General features: G+C 43.3%; 1 protein-coding gene across 1 annotated transcript; it reads left to right on the top strand.

The window, feature by feature from the left end:
- Positions 1–1,241: 1,241 nt before the first annotated feature.
- LOC307038856 (uncharacterized protein) lies at positions 1,242–6,037 on the top strand (the record flags this gene model as incomplete). Its single annotated transcript, XM_079680531.1, has 6 exons — positions 1,242–1,524; positions 2,059–2,187; positions 2,349–2,475; positions 2,734–2,928; positions 3,544–5,781; positions 5,875–6,037. The coding sequence occupies 5 exons, from the start codon at positions 1,242–1,244 to the stop codon at positions 4,661–4,663; spliced, it is 1,854 nt and encodes a 617-aa protein (XP_079536657.1). The 3' UTR covers positions 4,664–5,781; positions 5,875–6,037.
- Positions 6,038–18,187: the final 12,150 nt, after the last annotated feature.

Raw genomic sequence — 18,187 nt, 5'->3', positions numbered from 1 at the left:
CCTTGCCCATTATTTAAACAAACTAATTCCTTTGCCTCCATTAAATCCTCCACCACCTGTCCGTTGTAATCTGTTGATCTCCCTCCCCACATTGTATTATGTGCATTAAAATCACCACACCATATTATTTCATTTCCTTGGCAAAGACTTTCTAATTCCTCTATTTTGAGTTTATTACATGGATTATAAAAATTCAGGACACTAATTTTTCTTTTATTAATCTAAATTTCTACACCCACTATTTCTAAATCATGACTGTTCTTAAATGTTAGCCTACTATAAGACATGACTTCTCTGATAAAGATTGCACATCCCCCTCCCTGTCCATCATTTCTATCTTGTCTCATAGCAGTATATCCCCCAATTATGAAGTCCAAATTAGTCTTCAGCCATGTTTCTTGAATACGAATAACGTCTGGTTTTTCTTTTAACGTATAGGTCTTGAATTCTTGTCCATTTGCAATAAGGCTTCTAGCATTCCATTGCAGAATGAGAAAAAACATTAATCTATTCATTAATCTGTGAATCATCATTTTTGGTGGCTAGCATATCATGTATCATTTCAACTGTTATATCCTTTATCCCCAAAAATTCACCTGCTGCTTCCACTATTGTTTTCAGTCTTGACCTCTTTTTTGTTTGTTGTAAAGCAACATTCACCACTTTTCCAATAAAGGCCACAAATGTGTACTTATTAACAACCAATGCATCCTCTCCTATCACACACTTATGTGAACACTTTGTGAAGCTTTCCTTTGCCTGTGGTGTTATGGTTTAGGTGTGTTGCTTTCTCCCCCTCCCCTCTGTCTTCTCTCTCTCTCCTGTGCAATGTGGTGATCGTTAGAAGGCTCAGCTGGTTCACAATGAGGAGCACCTGTACTCATCTAATCAACTCCTCCATAAAACCCTGGTCATGTTCACACTCCAGTGCCAGATAATTCCGTCTCAGTCGGTAGAGCTGAATGTCGTAGTAGCCTAGCTTAGTGTGATTTTCTCTTGCTGTTTTTGTTGAAGAGTAACCTTGTTTTTTCCTCTGTTTTTCCAGTGTCTGCTCGAGCCAGCCTGAGTCCTGCTGCCGCCACCAGCGTGAACTAGATCCACCTTCATTTTGTGGATTGTTTTTTAGTTGCTCCTTTTTTCCTTTTTTAAACTTTGTTAAAAGACTGAATCCATCTGGTCGCTACCATTGTAGGTCATGAACTTTGGACCCAGCCTTAACAGAATTATCTGGCCCAAAAAACATGGACCCGGCAGAGATTGATTTTTTTAGGCAGGCCCTGTCCTCACAGGGGGCGCTCGTGGGTCAGCACGAGTCCGTCCTGAGAAGCTTGAATGAAAAGCTTGACCAACTCACGACGGGTATGATTCAGCTGAGCGGCCGCATGGAAGACGTGGCGACCCGGCTTACCCAAGATCCTGTTCCATTCCCTCCAGCTCCCTCTCCCGTTTCACCGTCTGCTCATCCAGCAACACTGAGTCCAGGTCTCCGGGAGCCACATATTCCCATCCCCGCTAGGTATTCAGGTAATCCAGGGACATGCAGCCAATTCCTTCATCAGTGCTCGTTAGTTTTCAGTCAGCAGCCAGTTACATATGCCTCTGATCAGTCTAGAGTAGCTTTTGTTATGAGCCTTCTTTCTGAGAGAGCCTCCGCTTGGTCGCTGGCAGTTTCTTCTAACAAGCCTTACCTGTGTTCAGATTATAATGCTTTCTCCGGAGAGCTGCGTAAGGTTTTTGACCACCCTGTTAGGGGTAAGGAGGCAGGCAGCCAGCTTCTCTCTCTCCGTCAGGGAAGAGACTCCGTTTCCCAATATGCCCTGGATTTCCGTATTTTAGCTGCAGAGTGTACTTGGGACCAAGCGGCTTTAAAGAGTGTGTTTTTAAGAGGCTTGGCGGACGAAATCAAGGACGAATTAGCCGCTAGGGACGAGACTTCCGACTTAGAGGAGTTAATTGGTCTGGCTATTCGTCTAGATAACCGGCTGAGGGAGAGCCGTAGGGAGAGGTCAGTCAGGCAGAGGGCCTTCTTCCCTTCCCCCCTTTCCTGTGTGTCACCAGCTGTTCCTCGCCCACCTCCGGAGCCCGCCAGTGTTCGTTTGCCATTCTCGCCAGCATCTCAACCCACGCCTCACCAGGAGGAGCCCATGCAGATCGGTCGGATGAAGTTGACTGAAGCAGAGCGCCAACGTAGGTTCCGTCTGAGGTTGTGCAACTACTGCGGACAAGGGGGTCATTACATCGCGGGGTGTCCCGAGATGCCAAAAGAGCGGGTTCATCAGCCATAAGGGGAACGCTGGTGAGCCATTCTTCCATTTCCTCATCCCCTGGTCGTCGTATTCAAATCCCAGGTATGCTACAGGACACATATTCCCTCCAGATCCTCATTGATTCTGGTGCTGATGACAATTTCATTGACTCTGGCATCATCTCTAAGTTGTCCATTCCCACTATTGAACTGGCTAATTCCAAAGAAGTGTTAGCATTAGATGGCAGACTATTAGCTGAGGTCACGCACCGCACAGCTCCCATTACGCTGACCATGTCCGGTAATCATCAAGAGACTGTAGAACTTTTTGTTATCTCCTCTCCGCTGTCACCTGATGTCCTCGGTTTACCCTGGCTAAAGGTTCATAATCCCCAGATAGATTGGGCAACTGTTTCCATTACTGGTTGTAGTAATCACTGCCACTCACATTGCCTAGGATCAGCTAAAACTCAATTTTCTTCCCCTAGTCCAGCTGAGGAGGTTGATATCTCATCTGTTCCTAGCGAGTACCATGACCTTAAACTTGTGTTTAGCAAGGATCGTGCCCTCTCTCTGCCACCACATAGGCCCTATGACTGCGCTATTGAGTTGCTCCCTGGTGCCCCCTTACCCACAAAAAGACTGTACAACCTCTCCAGGCCAGAGAAAGAGGCCATGGAGAAGTATATTGGGGAATCCTTGTCCACTGGCATAATTCGTCCTTCTTCCTCACCTGTGGGAGCGGGTTTTTTCTTTGTGGACAAAAAAGACAAGTCCCTGCGCCCTTGTATTGACTTTAAAGGTCTAAATGACATTACCGTCAAAAACAAGTATCCTCTCCCGCTCATTGACTCTGCTTTCGGCCCATTGCATGACGCTGTTGTCTTTACTAAACTTGACCTTAGAAATGCATACTACTTAGTTCGCATCAGAGAGGGCGACGAGTGGAAAACAGCATTTAATACTCACCTGGGCCATTTTGAGTATTTAGTCATGCCTTTTGGGTTAACAAACGCTCCAGCTGTCTTCCAGGCCCTTATAAATGATGTTTTGAGGGACATGCTAAACCACTTTGTCTTTGTTTATCTAGATGATATCCTGATTTTTTTCAAAGTCTTTAGATGATCATGTTTCTCATGTCAAATGTGTGCTCCAGAGACTCCTCGAGAACAGACTGTTTGTTAAAGCTGAGAAATGTGAATTTCATGTGTCATCTGTTCAATTCCTGGGTTTCATCGTTGACAAGGGGCAGTTAAAACCTGACCCAGCTAAAGTGAAAGCAGTTCGGGACTGGCCAGTTCCTTCAACCAGGAAACAACTCAGAGGTTCCTCGGATTTGCAAATTTCTCTAGACGTTTCATTAACAACTACAGTCATATTGCTGCTCCTCTAACCCAGTTAACCTCTATCAAACTGCCTTTTACCTGGTCCCCTGCGGCCAAGTCCTCTTTTAGTAAACTAAAAGATTTGTTTTCCAGCGCTCCTGTCCTCATTCACCCAGATCCAGAACTCCAATTTGTGGTGGAGGTTGATGCCTCAGATCTAGGTATCGGGGCAATCCTCTCCCAGCGCTCGTCCCAGGATCATAGACTCCACCCCTGCGCCTACTTCTCTCGACGCCGCACACCTGCAGAGAGGAACTATGATGTGGGGAATCGGGAACTTCTAGCCGTTGTGCTAGCCCTGCAGGAGTGGCGACACTGGTTGGAGGGTTCTGTATGTCCGTTTATCATTTGGACCGATCACAAGAACCTGTCCTATTTACGTTCTGCTCACAGGTTGAACTCCCGTCAGGCTCGGTGGAAACTGTTCCTTGGAAGGTTCAATTTCACTCTGACTTACCGCCCTGGATTAAAGAACACCAAGCCAGATGCTCTCTCCCGTCAGTGTTCACCCCCTGTGGAAGGGAGCTCCGTTGAGACCATCATCCCTACCTCCTGTGTGGTTGGAGCGGCCAGGTGGGAGATCGAGCAGACCGTTCAGGAGGCCCTCCAGGAACATCCTGCTCCAGCAGCCTGTCCTCCCGATCGGCTGTTCGTATCTTCCTCCGTGAGATCTCCAGTGCTCCAGTGGGGGCACTCTTCTAAAGTTGCCTGTTACCCAGGTTTTCACAGAACTTTGACCCTAATCCAGCAGAAGTTTTGGTGGCCGACCATGTCTGCTGACACCAGGGCTTTTGTCTCTGCCTGCTCTGTCTTTGACGCAGTAAATCCTCTCACCGTGCTCCAGCTGGCCTCCTACGCCATTTACCCATACCTAACCGCCCTTGGTCGCACATTGCTGTGGATTTCGTTACAGGACTTCCTCCGTCAGAAGGTAATACAACCATCCTCACCATTGTGGATCGTTTCTCCAAGTCTGTCCATTATGTCCCCCTGCCCAAGCTGCCCTCTGCTCTGGAGACGGCAGACCTCCTAGTGTCCCATGTTTTTAGGCTTCACGGCATTCCCCAGGACATTGTCTCAGATCGGGGTCCCCAGTTTGCTTCCCGGGTTTGGAAGGCATTCTGTCAGGCACTGAGGGCCACTGCAAGTGTCTTCTCTGGTTACCATCCACAGACTAACGGTCAGGCAGAGCGGGCAAACCAGAACCTGGAGGCAGCCTTACGTTGTGTCGCTGCCCGTCTCCCCGCCTCCTGGTCTTCGCACTTGGCATGGGTGGAATACGCCCATAACTCCCTGGTCAGTTCCGCCACAGGTATGTCCCCTTTTATGGTCTCTAACGGCTTCCAGCCCCCATTGTTCCCCAGCCAGGAGAAGGAAGTGACTGTTCCCTCAGTCCAGGCCCATCTCCGTCGTGCCCACCGAGTCTGGCGGGAAGCCCGAGCAGCCCTCACCCGAACTGCTACCCGTAACCAGAAGCTGGCAAATCGCCACCGAACCCACGCTCCAGACTACCAGGTCGGCCAAAGGGTCTGGTTATCTGCTCGTGACCTGCCACTCCAGACTGAGTCGCGCAAGTTGTCCCCAAGATATATTGGTCCATACGCAATGTCATAAATCCCAGTGGCGGCCGCCTTAGCCTTCCTCCTGCTCTCAAGATACATCCCTCATTCCACGTGTCTCTGCTCAAGCCCTATGTCTCTAGTCCACTCTCTCCTCCGGCTGACCCCCCCCCCCCACCCCCCCGGATCATTGATAATCACCCTGCATTTACAGTATGCCGGCTGCTGGACATTCGCCGGCGTGGTCGGGGTTTCCAATACCTTGTGGACTGGGAGGGATATGGTCCTGAAGAACGGTCCTGAATCTCAAAGGCCCTTATCCTGGATCACACCCTCCTGGAAGATTTCTATAGGGAATTCCCTGACAAGCCAGGAAGGCCGCCAGGAGGCGTCCGTTAGGGGGGAGTACTGTTATGGTTTAGGTGTGTTGCTTTCTCCCCCTCCCCTCTGTCTTCTCTCTCCTGTGCAGTGTGGTGATCGTTAGAAGGCTCAGCTGGTTCACAATGAGGAGCACCTGTACTCATCTAATCAACTCCTCCATAAAACCCTGGTCATGTTCACACTCCAGTGCCAGATAATTCCGTCTCACTCGGTAGAGCTGAATGTTGTAGTAGCCTAGCTTAGTGTGATTTTCTCTTGCTGTTTTTGTTGAAGAGTAACCTTGTTTTTTCCTCTGTTTTTCCAGTGTCTGCTCGAGCCAGCCTGAGTCCTGCTGCCGCCACCAGCGTGAACTAGATCCACCTTCATTTTGTGGATTGTTTTTTAGTTGCTCCTTTTTTCCTTTATTAAACTTTGTTAAAAGACTGAATCCATCTGGTCGCTGCCATTGTAGGTCCTGAACTTTGGACCCAGCCTTAACATGTGGGAGTTTAGGAAAATCTTTTGAAGAGAACATACTTGCTGCTACTTGGGATTTCCTAGCTATGTTTAGTGAAACCTTTTCTGTTGCTTCAGCATATGAGAATTTATTTTGTACTTTGTATCTCTGCACCTCCTTGGCCTTTTTCTGCACTTCGCAGCCCTGATACGCAGCACTATGTTCCCCAACACAGTTACAACATTTCACCTTAGCACCTGCAGTACAACTACCAGATTCATGTTCCCCCGCACATGTTGGACACCTGGGCTTAGTTGCTTTGCACTTGTCTGCCACATGCCCAAACCTTTGGCACTTAAAGCACCGCAGAGGTTTAGGGATGAATTCTCTAACTGGAAAACTCATGCAACCGATCATTATCTTCTGTTGTATTGTTTCTTCAAACTGAAGAAGAACAGACAAACTATCCACTATCTTACCCTGATACCGAGTAGGAACACGCTTAACTACAGACACTTTTCCCCCTTTAATTTCTTTCTTGAGTTCTTCTATGCCGATTTCTATGGGAACTCCACTGATAACTCCAAGTATTTTCCGATTAGCTCCAGGAACATGGCATTTAATTCGAACTTCATTCAGGGTCTTCATTTTCAGTAACTTTTCCTGTTGTTTTGCATTCATCAATTCAACCAACATCTGTCCTTTGCTCAGAAATCTTGCATGCTTTATGGATCCAATTTCTTTGTGAATCGCTTTAGTCAAGGCCACTGGATGTAGCTTAGCTGCAGATTGCTCACCAAACTCCAAGACCACTTTCCACTCTTCATTCTCAATCCTTTTCTTTAGTTTCTTCAACTCATTCTGCGAATCAGATTCACTAAGACTGTCACTTGACATGTCTATCTTTTTTCTTGAAGACTTTTTCCTTACTTCATTCCACCCTCCTTCTCCTTCAGATGAACTTTCCATATCCTCCTCTCCAGGACTCAAAGACGCCATTCCACCAGCTGCTCTCAATCTCGCACTCACGTCAACGTTCACTCCAAACTCCGTCTCCGTCCAAGCCGCTCACGTTCTGTTTCAAAATCGTGTGTCATGCATAAAGACTGACATGCAGAAAGAGCCTTGAACCATGTCAGTTGGAGTGATGACATCATCGTGTTCCATTACACAGGTGTTTGTATTTGAGCTAATGAGGCATCCAGAGATCAAAGGTTTCCATTTTTCTGGATGAGAGATAAACCTCTTACATGTGAACGTTTTGTGGAAGAACCGTAACATATCTGTGAAATTTCTAAACGTGAAGCATGTCAAGGAAGTTGAGTATCTGAAGTGTAATTTTTGTGTACTTTCGGGTTAATAATGTGGCCTTTTTGGCAGTTTAACTAAAGGTGTGCGGCTGCTGCTGTGAGGAAATATCTGCCTGAAATTACAATGGGCTTTAATGGAGACATGTTGAACGTTTTTGTCACTTCATGCCCTCAAGAGGCACTTTGTTTAATTATTTTGCTTAATTATTTGTCATTTTTCAAGCTACGGGATGTTGTCATGAAAGATTATGTCTCATGAATGTAGGGTTTGGGAATTATGGCAGTTTTAAAAAAATATATGAAGGCACATTTCAAACTGTCCTCCACTCTAACTCTGACATCACGCACTCTGCCTTAACGAGCTGCGCAATGTTAAAGTTCAAATGTTAAAAATGTGATGAATTATGGGATGTATCTCTGGAATTATTAAAGTTATGAATGAGAAAAGTAATGGCCATCGATTCCCGACCGAGCTGAACGTGTTCATGTTTGAACGGAGTTTCTGCGATGTTCAATGCGGGAGAAGAAGCGCGGCAAAATAAGTCGGCGGAATAATAAACTTTTCGTGCGTAGAAGAACAGTTAGTTGGAATCCTGTTAACAGCATTCCCACTAAATTACTCAAAAATATTAATGTTTCCTGATATAAATATTAAATACAATCTTGCCTGAAGTAGCTTCCCCAACAGGGCTGGATTTTAACTAGAGATTTAAAGGACTGTGATGTCACTATGTACCGGAAGTAAACAAAGGATGGAGGCATTTCAGGGGGGGGGGGGGGGTTTGTTGGAGAGAAACTTTTATTTCAGCCTTGGCAGACCATTTACATGCACAAAAACCTGTATAACACACTGCATGAAAAGGTAAACCTTAAAAAGCACAACCCCCTTTGAGAAGGCAGCAAGGGAAGACAATATCCTTGAAATTATAATCATTTTTGGATACCAGGCTTAAAAACTGAGTTTTAGCATTATGTCTTATTTCATGATAAAAGGTGAAGATCCTGAAGTCTCAAGTGGAAGTAACAGCTGCTGACTCGATTCTTCTGAAATAAACCGTATTTTTTATGTGTAATTACTTTCAGTCATCTTAAAGGTTGTACACTGCGTGTATCCTCTTTCTTCTGCTTCCCTCTTCCGCTCAGTTTTTTGTCTCGGGCTCTGGGAAAACATTCGTTGCTGATCATCTATTATAGAGCAGACTCAGCATTTAATTATAAATGACTGCATCCCTTTGAGAGTGCTAATGAATCCCCTCTCACACAGCATATTCCCACCGGCCAGCTTCGCTTCCTGTCACTCAATCCGCGTGCTGCCCATCCAAAGAGAGAGAGAATTTAATGTAGAGTCCAATTTGCATTCAAAAGATGTGTTGTTTAATTTGAGCAATTTACAATATGTTAAAAAGTTAAGTTAAAGGTGGGGTAGGTAAGTTTGAGAAACCGACTCGAGATACACTTTGTTATATTCCATGGAATGCTCTTAACATCCCGATAGCAATGAATATTTTAAGTGTTTTGACAATAAATCCATAAAAAACATTCATCTGTGGAAGCTGTAGTACTGTAAAAAGCAAGACCAATCATTTTAGCCGGCCCGGCTGAAATAACTGGATGGCCTACCTGCCTGTCAGCTTTCCATCTGTGTACAAACTTATCTCGTGCTCTCATTGATCATGTGCGAGTTCGTGTGTGTTGGAGAAGCGGCTCTGTAAGGAAGTGGCCGATTTTTTCCGGTTGTTTGTTTTCAAATTCTAGCGTACTCGAGCTGGTTTCTCCAAAATTACCTACCCCGCCTTTAAGGTAGAATATATTAGGGTCAGGGTCATGGGAAATAAATCTCTGCAGTGGAACTACAAACTTGAAAGTTCTGAGGATTTTAAAGGGGTCCTTTTATGCTCTTTTTCAGGTTTCATCCTTGTATTTTGTGCCTCTACTGTGAGATGTTTACAGGCTTTAACGTTCAGAAAGTTATACATTTCTGTAATACTGCCTGTGCTCATTCTGAGAATGTTACATTCATTGTTATAGGAATGTTTTCAGCGGGAAGTTTTCTTTTGGTTCCCAGAACGTTCTTCTGAAAGGTAGGATAACGTTCTTTAAAAACATTCTTAAAATGTTTGGTGATAACATTGCTAGAACATTATGCCCTCCTATTCTTAAAACGTTTTCAGCAGGAAGTTTTTGTTTGGTTCCCTGAATGTTCTTCTGAAAGGTAGGATAACGTTCTTTAAAAACATTCTTAAAATGTTTGGTGATAACCTTCCTAAAAGGTTTTTGATAACATTGTTAGAACATCATTCCCTACTATTCTTTAAACGTTTTCAGCAGAAGCTTTTATTTTGGTTCCCAGAATATTCTTCTGAAAGGTAGGATAACGTTCTCTAAAAACATTCTTTAAATGTTTTTGATAACATTGTTAGAACATTATGCCCTACTGTTCTTAAAATGTTTTCAGCTGCAAGTTAGATTTGTTTGTTGCCAGAATTTTATTATTTTAGAGAAGGATAACATGCTTTATGTTTAAAACATTATGCAAATGTTCTGTGGTAACAATTTACTAAAATATGTTTACATTATTAGAACATAAAGACATAATATTCCTGTAATTGTTTAACTAAAAATTCCTGGGTAAGTGGACTGACCACTGTGGTCATTAGGATGATTTTGATAGTTTACTTAACTATTGGAATTTGACTATTAACCGCTATTAACACATGTAAAAGGATGACTCGGAATCAGCTGGTGAAAGTAACATTTGTTTATTAGAAAAGGGGAGCTGGGAGTGGAGGTTGGTTATGGCAGCAGTGGGAAACAGTTGTTCCAGGGTGGAGAGACCTGGCTGGTCTTGATTGTGTGGCAGGTAGGGGTGTAGCGGTTCACAAACATTTCGGTTCGGTACGTACCTCGGTTTTTAGGTCACGGTTCGGTACGTTTTCGGTACAGCAGAAAAAATGGTCACAAAACATTAAATATATATATTTTTTTTTTAATTTGTATTAAACTGTGAATAATGTATTCACTCAAATAAATACAAAATATAATAAAATAAACATTAAGGTGCAGCATTTCGATGAACTAAAATAATCTGTATTTGAACTGTACTGTACTATAGCTAAGCAGCCAGTTTGACATTATGACTTGCTTGTCATTGCATTTTCATGTTTTTTGAAAGAAGAATTAACTTCTCCACATTGCTTGCCGAAAGGGCAGATCTGCTGGCACTAACAATGTCTCCTGCTGTGGAGAACACCCTCTCGCTAGGGACAGAGGTAGCAGATACAGCCAGGTAGCGCTTTTCTAACATGGCAACATAAGGATATTTGACGTTTGTAATAGCTTTGGCTCGGTCTGAACTTTTTGCGAGTGGTGGAGGCTTACATGCTAGTGGGAGTTGGGTTTAAATTTCAGTCTTTTGGTACCGCCGGTGATATTCACATTCGGTTGATGCCTTTTGAAATGAGTGTGCAAGTTTGATGTATTGCCAGCCGCGTAACCAATTTTTGTTGAACAATGCCGACAAACAGCTTTGGTTTGTTCCACCTGTCTTTGTCCGTCATCCTTGTACGTAACTGTGAAACCAAAATGTTCCCAAACCGGTGACTTCAATGATGCTGGAGGATTTTAGAGCTCAACTTTATCTGCGTTCGCCATTTCCTCAAACTACTGACTAAATTTGAACGCATCCCTGTGACCAGCTCTCAGAGTATGCCTCGTCCAATGAAATGACTTGGTCGCTCTATGACGCGTTGAACCCAATGTGAGCAAATTACACTGAATGCTGCGACGCAGTACCTGAGATTACTTCCATAAAGTTGTTCACGTTCTCAATTTTTTACGTTTAAAGTTATATTCGTTCGGTTACACACGTGTAACGAACCGAAGAGCCCATACCGAATAATTTCGGTACGAATACGTATACTGTTACACCCCTAGTGGCAGGCCTTGGATTCCTCCTGGGAGAGACACAAAAATGAATGTGAGGCTAAAGCAGGCAAAGTTGTCAAAGAATATGCTGGTAAAAAGCTAGAGCGGCATGCAACAAACCGTTCACGGCAACAATCCGGCAGGGAATGAGTGCAGGCTGCAGGCTTTCATAGTGTGGCTGATGAGCAGGTTGCAGGTGTGGTTGATTGGAGATTGCTCCCAGCCGTGTATAGCAGACCAGCAGGCAGATGGGGAGAGAGAGAGAGAGAGAAACACACAGTAGAAACAAACACATATAAACACTAACAGGGGTTTCAGGGACGGGCAGTGATAGTCGGTCCGTTCTTCTATATGTCTGTCTTTGGTTTTCTAAGTGTTATTCGATCCATATGACGATAGAGATATGTGCATAAACAACAAAAACACTTGGGGTATAATGTTCGAACAATGTTATCGCCAAACATTTTAAGAATGTTTTTAGAGAGTGTCATCCTACCTTTCAGAAGTACATTCTCGGAATCAAAATAAAACTTCTCGATGAAACCATTCCCAGAACAATGACTGGTAACATTCTCAGAATGTCTTTAGAACCAACAATGTCTAGCTGCTGGGAACCTACGCAAACACGCAATATCATGAATTACGTGCTAGTTTTTTTTTTTTTAAAGGAAAATGTGGTGACATCAGATTTGTTTTAAACATCCTTTTCAAAAAAATGCAACAAGTTTGTTTTTTAAAGCACACTACAAATAAATCTGACGTTGACCATGACCGTGTTAATATTTCGCATCACAGGAACATTTTATAAAAAAAGAATAACCTCCTTAAAACACTATCCAAATGTTGCTTTCAAAATGTTCTTTTTTGGTTATCATGTAACATTGAGGGAATGTTTTATAAAAGAACATCTTTAATGTGTTACCCCAACAACGTCCAAAACATATCCTTAGAATGTTGCTGGTAAAACATTCCACCTTGCTTAACATATCACATTAAAGGAACATTTTATAAAACACTTTCTGTCATCTCAGGCCTCAATAACATCCTGAAAACATTTTCAGAATGTTGCTTGGAGAATGTTCTTCATTTGTTATCTTGTAACATTGAGGGAACGTTTTATAAGAACATTGTTAATGTGTTACCCAAAACGTCCAAAACACATCCTTAGAATGTTGCAGGCAAAACGTCCCACCTTTGTTAACATATCACATTCAAGGAACGTTTTATAAAAAACCCTTTTGTCATATCAGGCCTTAATAACATCCTCAGAACATCCTCTGAATGTTGCAGTTAAAACGTTATGTCTTAGTTAACCTTAAACCTTATAGGAACATTATTTGAAAAAATAAACATCCTAAAAAGGTTCTTTGAACACCAGATTAAAACGTTTCTTTAAAACCTTATTAGAACCTGTAGGTAACGTGAGAACGTTCCCCGCTAGCTGGGTAGTCTGCTCTGATTGGTAATCTGGCCAGTTCTGTTGTGATTGGTCCACCCCTTAGACATCTGCCGCCCCATAGCCATCACGAACAACGTGTTGGAGTAATAGCCAATAGAAGTACGAGTGTTACATATTAATGTCACTATGTTACAGAACAAAGGAAAACAATGGAGATGTTTCAGGCAGGGGGGGGGGGGGGGGGGTATGTGGGAGAGAAAGTCGCTCTGGAGGGAACACAGGGATTTCAGCCTTTGCAGACCATTTACATGCACACAGATCTATATAACACACTCCAGGAAAGGGAAAACCTCCAAAAGCATAATAGGGGTTTAAAACAGCTTTAGACATTTTAATCTGCACTCTATCATTTCTCTGAAACTATCACTTTACGCAAATTGCTTTCAACCAAAATCAGACTTGGCTGAAAATACGGATATTTTAGATAAGGTGAAATTAACATGTTTTAAATGGTAAAAAAATAAATAAAATACAAGATATCTCCAGAGCAGGAAACCAAGGGGGCTGGAACCTGTAGGCACATCGGAAGTGATTGAGGCCCGAGGCCCCCCGGCAGAACTGGTCATAGTGTTGTGGGCATAGTCGACCCACAGGAGCTGTTGAGACCAGGACGACGGGTTCTTGGAGACCATGCATCGAGAGCCGTTTCCATCTCCTGGGATGGAACCCAGACAGACTGCAGGCCCGATGCATGCAGGACTCTCTCCACAAGATTGAAAAGAACTGTGGACCCCGGTCAGAGACAACGTCAAAAGGGAGTCGGTGTAGCTGGAAAATGTGATTTAACATGAATTCAGCAGTCTCTTTGGCAGAGGGCAGCTTAGGCAGGGGCACAAAGTGAGCCATCTTGCTGAAACGGTCTACCAGCGTCAGGATAGTAGTGTGACCTTGGGACAGTGGCAGCCCAGTGACAAAGTCCAGGGAGACGTGGGACCAGGGACAGTGAGGCACAGGTAACGGCTGTAGAAGAAGTGGGGAGGGTTTGTACTGATGCAGACAGGACAAGCTCCAACAAACTCCCGATTGTCCTCTTTAAGGGAAATTCCCGCTGCTAGAGAGTCAGATATGTTTGTCTCCATGGCCTGTCTCTGGGGACCAGCCAGGGAGAAGAGACGGCCACAAGGAGGACCAGGCAGTAAGTATATCGCACAATCATACGGGTGGTTCTGGTGGCAAGTAGGTCGCTTTAGTTTTGCTGAATACCTCGCTGAAGTCGTGATAATCCGGCAGCACCCGCGAAAGATCTAACGGAATGCTGGAACAAGAAACTGAAGACAGCTGGGGAGCGACGGCTTGCTTCAGGCAGACTTGATGGCAAGAACAACTCCATCCTAGGATTGTCCACATTGCCCGGTCGATATTGGGGTTGTAGCGATGGAGCCAGGATTATCCCAGTATAAAAGGAATGTGTGGAGATCGCAGGATGTAAAACTGTATAGTTTCGTGTCGATGCCTGTGAGACAGCGACCCTTTAGCGGTTGGATTTTCAGGGAAAGAATCGACCATGAGAGGAGGTAGAATTGCAAACCATGGTGACTTTATTTCAAAAACACCACAAGAGAACAGTGGCCAGCATGTAGGTGTTCACCCCTCTCTGTACAGGTTCACCGCCCTGTCTCTGACTGAAGACTGGCTCATTTATAGAGGTCCTTCAGATGACTTGATTGGGAGAAACCATTCACAGGTACACTTAATAAATACATGCGTCATTATAATTATTATAAAGAAGATCCATAATATAATTTACATAGCATTATTAGTTGTTTATAGCCATCTGTTAATTGAATCAAAGAACAACATTATAACTGTCAACATTTTATAAAACCCTTTCTGTCATCTCAGGCCTCAATAACATCCTGAAAACATCCTCTGAATGTTGCTTGGAGAATGTTCTTCATTTGTTATCATGTAACATTGAGGGAATGTTTTATAAAGAATATCTTTAATTAGTTACCCAACAACGTCCAAAACACATCCTTGGAATGTCGGAGGCAAAACGTTCCACCTTTGTTAACCTTAAGCCTTATAGGAACATTATTTGAAAAAATAAACATCCTAAAAAGATTCTTTGAACATCAGATTAAAACGTTTATTTAAAACCTTATTAGAACCTGTAGGCAATGTTAGCCAAAGTTGTGAGAACGTTCCCCGCTAGCTGGGAAGTCATCTGAAGAACCTCTATAAATGAGCCAGTCTTCAGTCAGAGACAGGGCGGTGAACCTGTACAGAGAGGGGTGAACACCTACATGCTGGCTACTGTTCTCTTGTGGTGTTTTTGAAATAAAGTCACCATGGTTTGCAATTCTACCTCCTCTCATGGTCGATTCTTTCCCTGAAAGTCTCACAAATGGTGTCAGAAGCTGGGCCCCACACTACAGTGAAAGGATGCCGAGAGGTGAAAAGAAGGATGGTAAGGAGGAGCCGCCTCATCAGTTGAGCCAGGCAGTACAGCTGAGTCCAAAACCAAATGGAAGCTGGAGGAGCTAGCAGGGTTGGTGACCTTCTTTGTCAGTGTTTGTTCCCCCCTGAGGACCTTTTGGCCGAACACACTGTAGCGGACACCGGACGAGACAGCATGGGTAAGTGATAGATGTAAACTTTACACGGTGTTCACTTATACAAGTAATGCAACTTTAACATCATGATATATACACATGCTCAAACATATTATTGCACACAATGATTATTCTCAACCGCTGTCATCCTTACACAAGCATAAACACTTTCGGAGCTCCCACTAACCCCCTCTCTTTTCAGGTGGAGCCGAGTACCCGACCAGCATCTTGCCAGACAACATTCCAAGTAATATGGTTTAATCATTTAATAAATACCACATCAATAACTAGTAAAAATTATATAAACATTTGCAAATATGCAATGCCAAACTGTACTGTGCAAATCATGAAATAAAGTGCAAACTGTTCACTACTAAAGTGCTGAGTGACATTATTACTGTGCAAAAGGAAGTTGTTATATAAAGTGCAAACCCACATGTGCAATATTACAAGGGCCCAAAGCCGTCAGTCCATTGTAAGGAAGTTACCTTCCTTTTGTAAGGAAGTTACCTTCCTTACAATGCCGGACAGGTGCATGCATACTGTTGTCGTCTGATGAGTGACCCTCCCCAATAAATGTCCATCCAGAGCACTGGCCGGCATAAAGTCAGGCAGAGGTACCTGCCTGATCCCCAGTTGGCATGCTAGTTCCTCGTCCATGATCATCGGACCCAGAGTCAATAAACGAGGCAAGGGTGTGGGAACCCTCTGGCAGCAACAGCCTAACATGGCATAGAGGGCGTTGATTAGGGGAAATTCCGGAAGCATGCTTGTGATGCAGCATATGCTGAATCCATTCTTGGCCAGATTGTACAGTAACGAGGATAGTTAGGACCCAATTGCAGCATGCTAGACCAGAGTATTGGTTCGTAATGACTTTTATTAAACTTGATGCGGATATAAAGCAGTTCGCAATGTCAAATACAAAATGTCCCACGGAAACACTCAGGAGAACTGATGTTGCTTCTTAGTTCAGGGCAAGATAAATCCACAGCAGGAAATAGAAAGAAACTCACATCGAACAACAGGCAAAAAGGAACCAGGAAACACACAGACTGGAGGTCGGGGACCGAAGGCTGAGACATTCAATGGGGAATCCAGATAACTGTAGGTCCGAAACAGGCAGAGTCTGCAACTACAAATCAGTCAGGAAAAGAGTGCCGGAAGGTCTTGCATGTAGAGGGCGAATAAACAATCTGGCAAAAAAGGTGTAGTGAGGCAGGCGCTCAAATATAATTCAAACAAGTGAAATGGCTTAAAAAGTGTGATTTAGAGTTGAATTCTCTTCATATCTCCAGGATTTAGTTCAGGCTTCATTAGTACAAAATGCTTCTTCCTGATGCAAACTCATGATTCAGGGGAGAGTTTTACGTAACAAATTCAAACTTTAATCCATCCGCAGCAATGAGAGAAACGATGGCATACAGAATAAGTATGTCCGGAAGGGCCCTTCTTTTTCTTCTTTTTCAATGCTTTTTATTCACTCCCTCCCCCCTCCTCACCCCTTCAGCTCCCTTGATCTCTCTTTAGTCTCTCCTTCCTTCATCCACAGAGAATCATTAAAGCTCAGATATGATAGTCGGGATACATCAGAGGGAAGCTGTACCCCCACGTTCTGCTGCTTCACCTCCTCTTTTCAACTCTCCCTCTGCCTTTTCTAATCTCATTAACATTTGACATTTACATTCCCACTTCATCCTCCATCAGATCACTCTGTCTCTGCAGAAAGGCTGTGCAGGGTCGGTGGATCCGATATAGAAGAAACCTGGACGAACTTTAAAAATACAGCTCAAAATACAACATTAATTTCCACTCAGCTTTGATACTAATATTGTATTCTTTTCACTGGGTATGTGGAGAAGACAATATATCAGGTTAAAAAGTTTGTATATGACTTTGTAGTGTTTCTAGCCCATTAAAAGTAATCTGTTAAAGGTGGGGTAGGTAAGTTTGAGAAACCGACTCGAGATACACTTTTTGTTATATTCCATGGAATGCTCTTAACATCCCGATAGCAATGAATATCTTAAGTGCTTTGACAAAAGATCCATAAAAAAATGTCATCTGTGGAAGCCGTAGTACTGTAAAAAGCACCACCAATCATTTTAGCCGGCCCGGCTAAAATAACTGGATGGCCTACCTGCCTGTCAGCCTTCCATCTGTGCACAAACTTATCTCGTGCCCTCATTGGTCATGTGCACGTTCGTGTGTGTTGGAGGAGGGGCTCTGTAAGGAAGTCTGAAGGAAGTGTCAGATTTTTTCCGGTTGTGTATTTTCAAATTCTAGCGCACTCGAGCTGCTTTCTCCAAAATTACCTACCCCACCTTTAAATGACACAATAATATTTGTTAGTAGAATATGATCTCATGACTGTTTTCATTCACTAAATAATCTTTAATGCTCTTATCTTCAAATGTTTCTTACCTTAACACGTTTAAACTGTCTCTTCTACAGAATGGTGCAGTGGTCAATTCATGTTTATGCAACTCAACTGGTTTAGTATAATTAAATACTGTTCAGTGGAGAAAAAAAGGGCATTATGTTAATATCTAAATAAACATGAGGAACGTAAACAGATGTATGTATTATAAAGATTAACAACATGCCAGCCACCGTTTCACAATGAAATGTAAGGATATGACATAAATATTCCAGGCGATTCAGACAGATCAGAATAGCTAAAAGCAATGGACTAAGCAACATTTCCTTCAAATTAAATGATAAAACCCTTGTCCACAACACATAGAAATAGAAAATATGACAGTTTTCTTTAAATATGACCCCTAATTGTACCCAAACCTAACCCTAACCCAAACCTGTTACAAACCACTGCGGTTTATGATATTAACTAATGTGTTAAGATTAGGGCACTTTGCCGCCATGATGACATTGGTTATAAAAGAAAATCAGTTTCCTGTGTTAAAAATCTGAAG

This window comes from Notothenia rossii (assembly GCF_949606895.1).
Source record: "Notothenia rossii genome assembly, chromosome: 5".
Taxonomy (NCBI): Eukaryota; Metazoa; Chordata; class Actinopteri; order Perciformes; family Nototheniidae; genus Notothenia; species Notothenia rossii.
The sequence above is the reverse complement of the archived record's forward strand: the minus strand, read 5'-3'. Positions and strand labels throughout refer to the sequence as shown.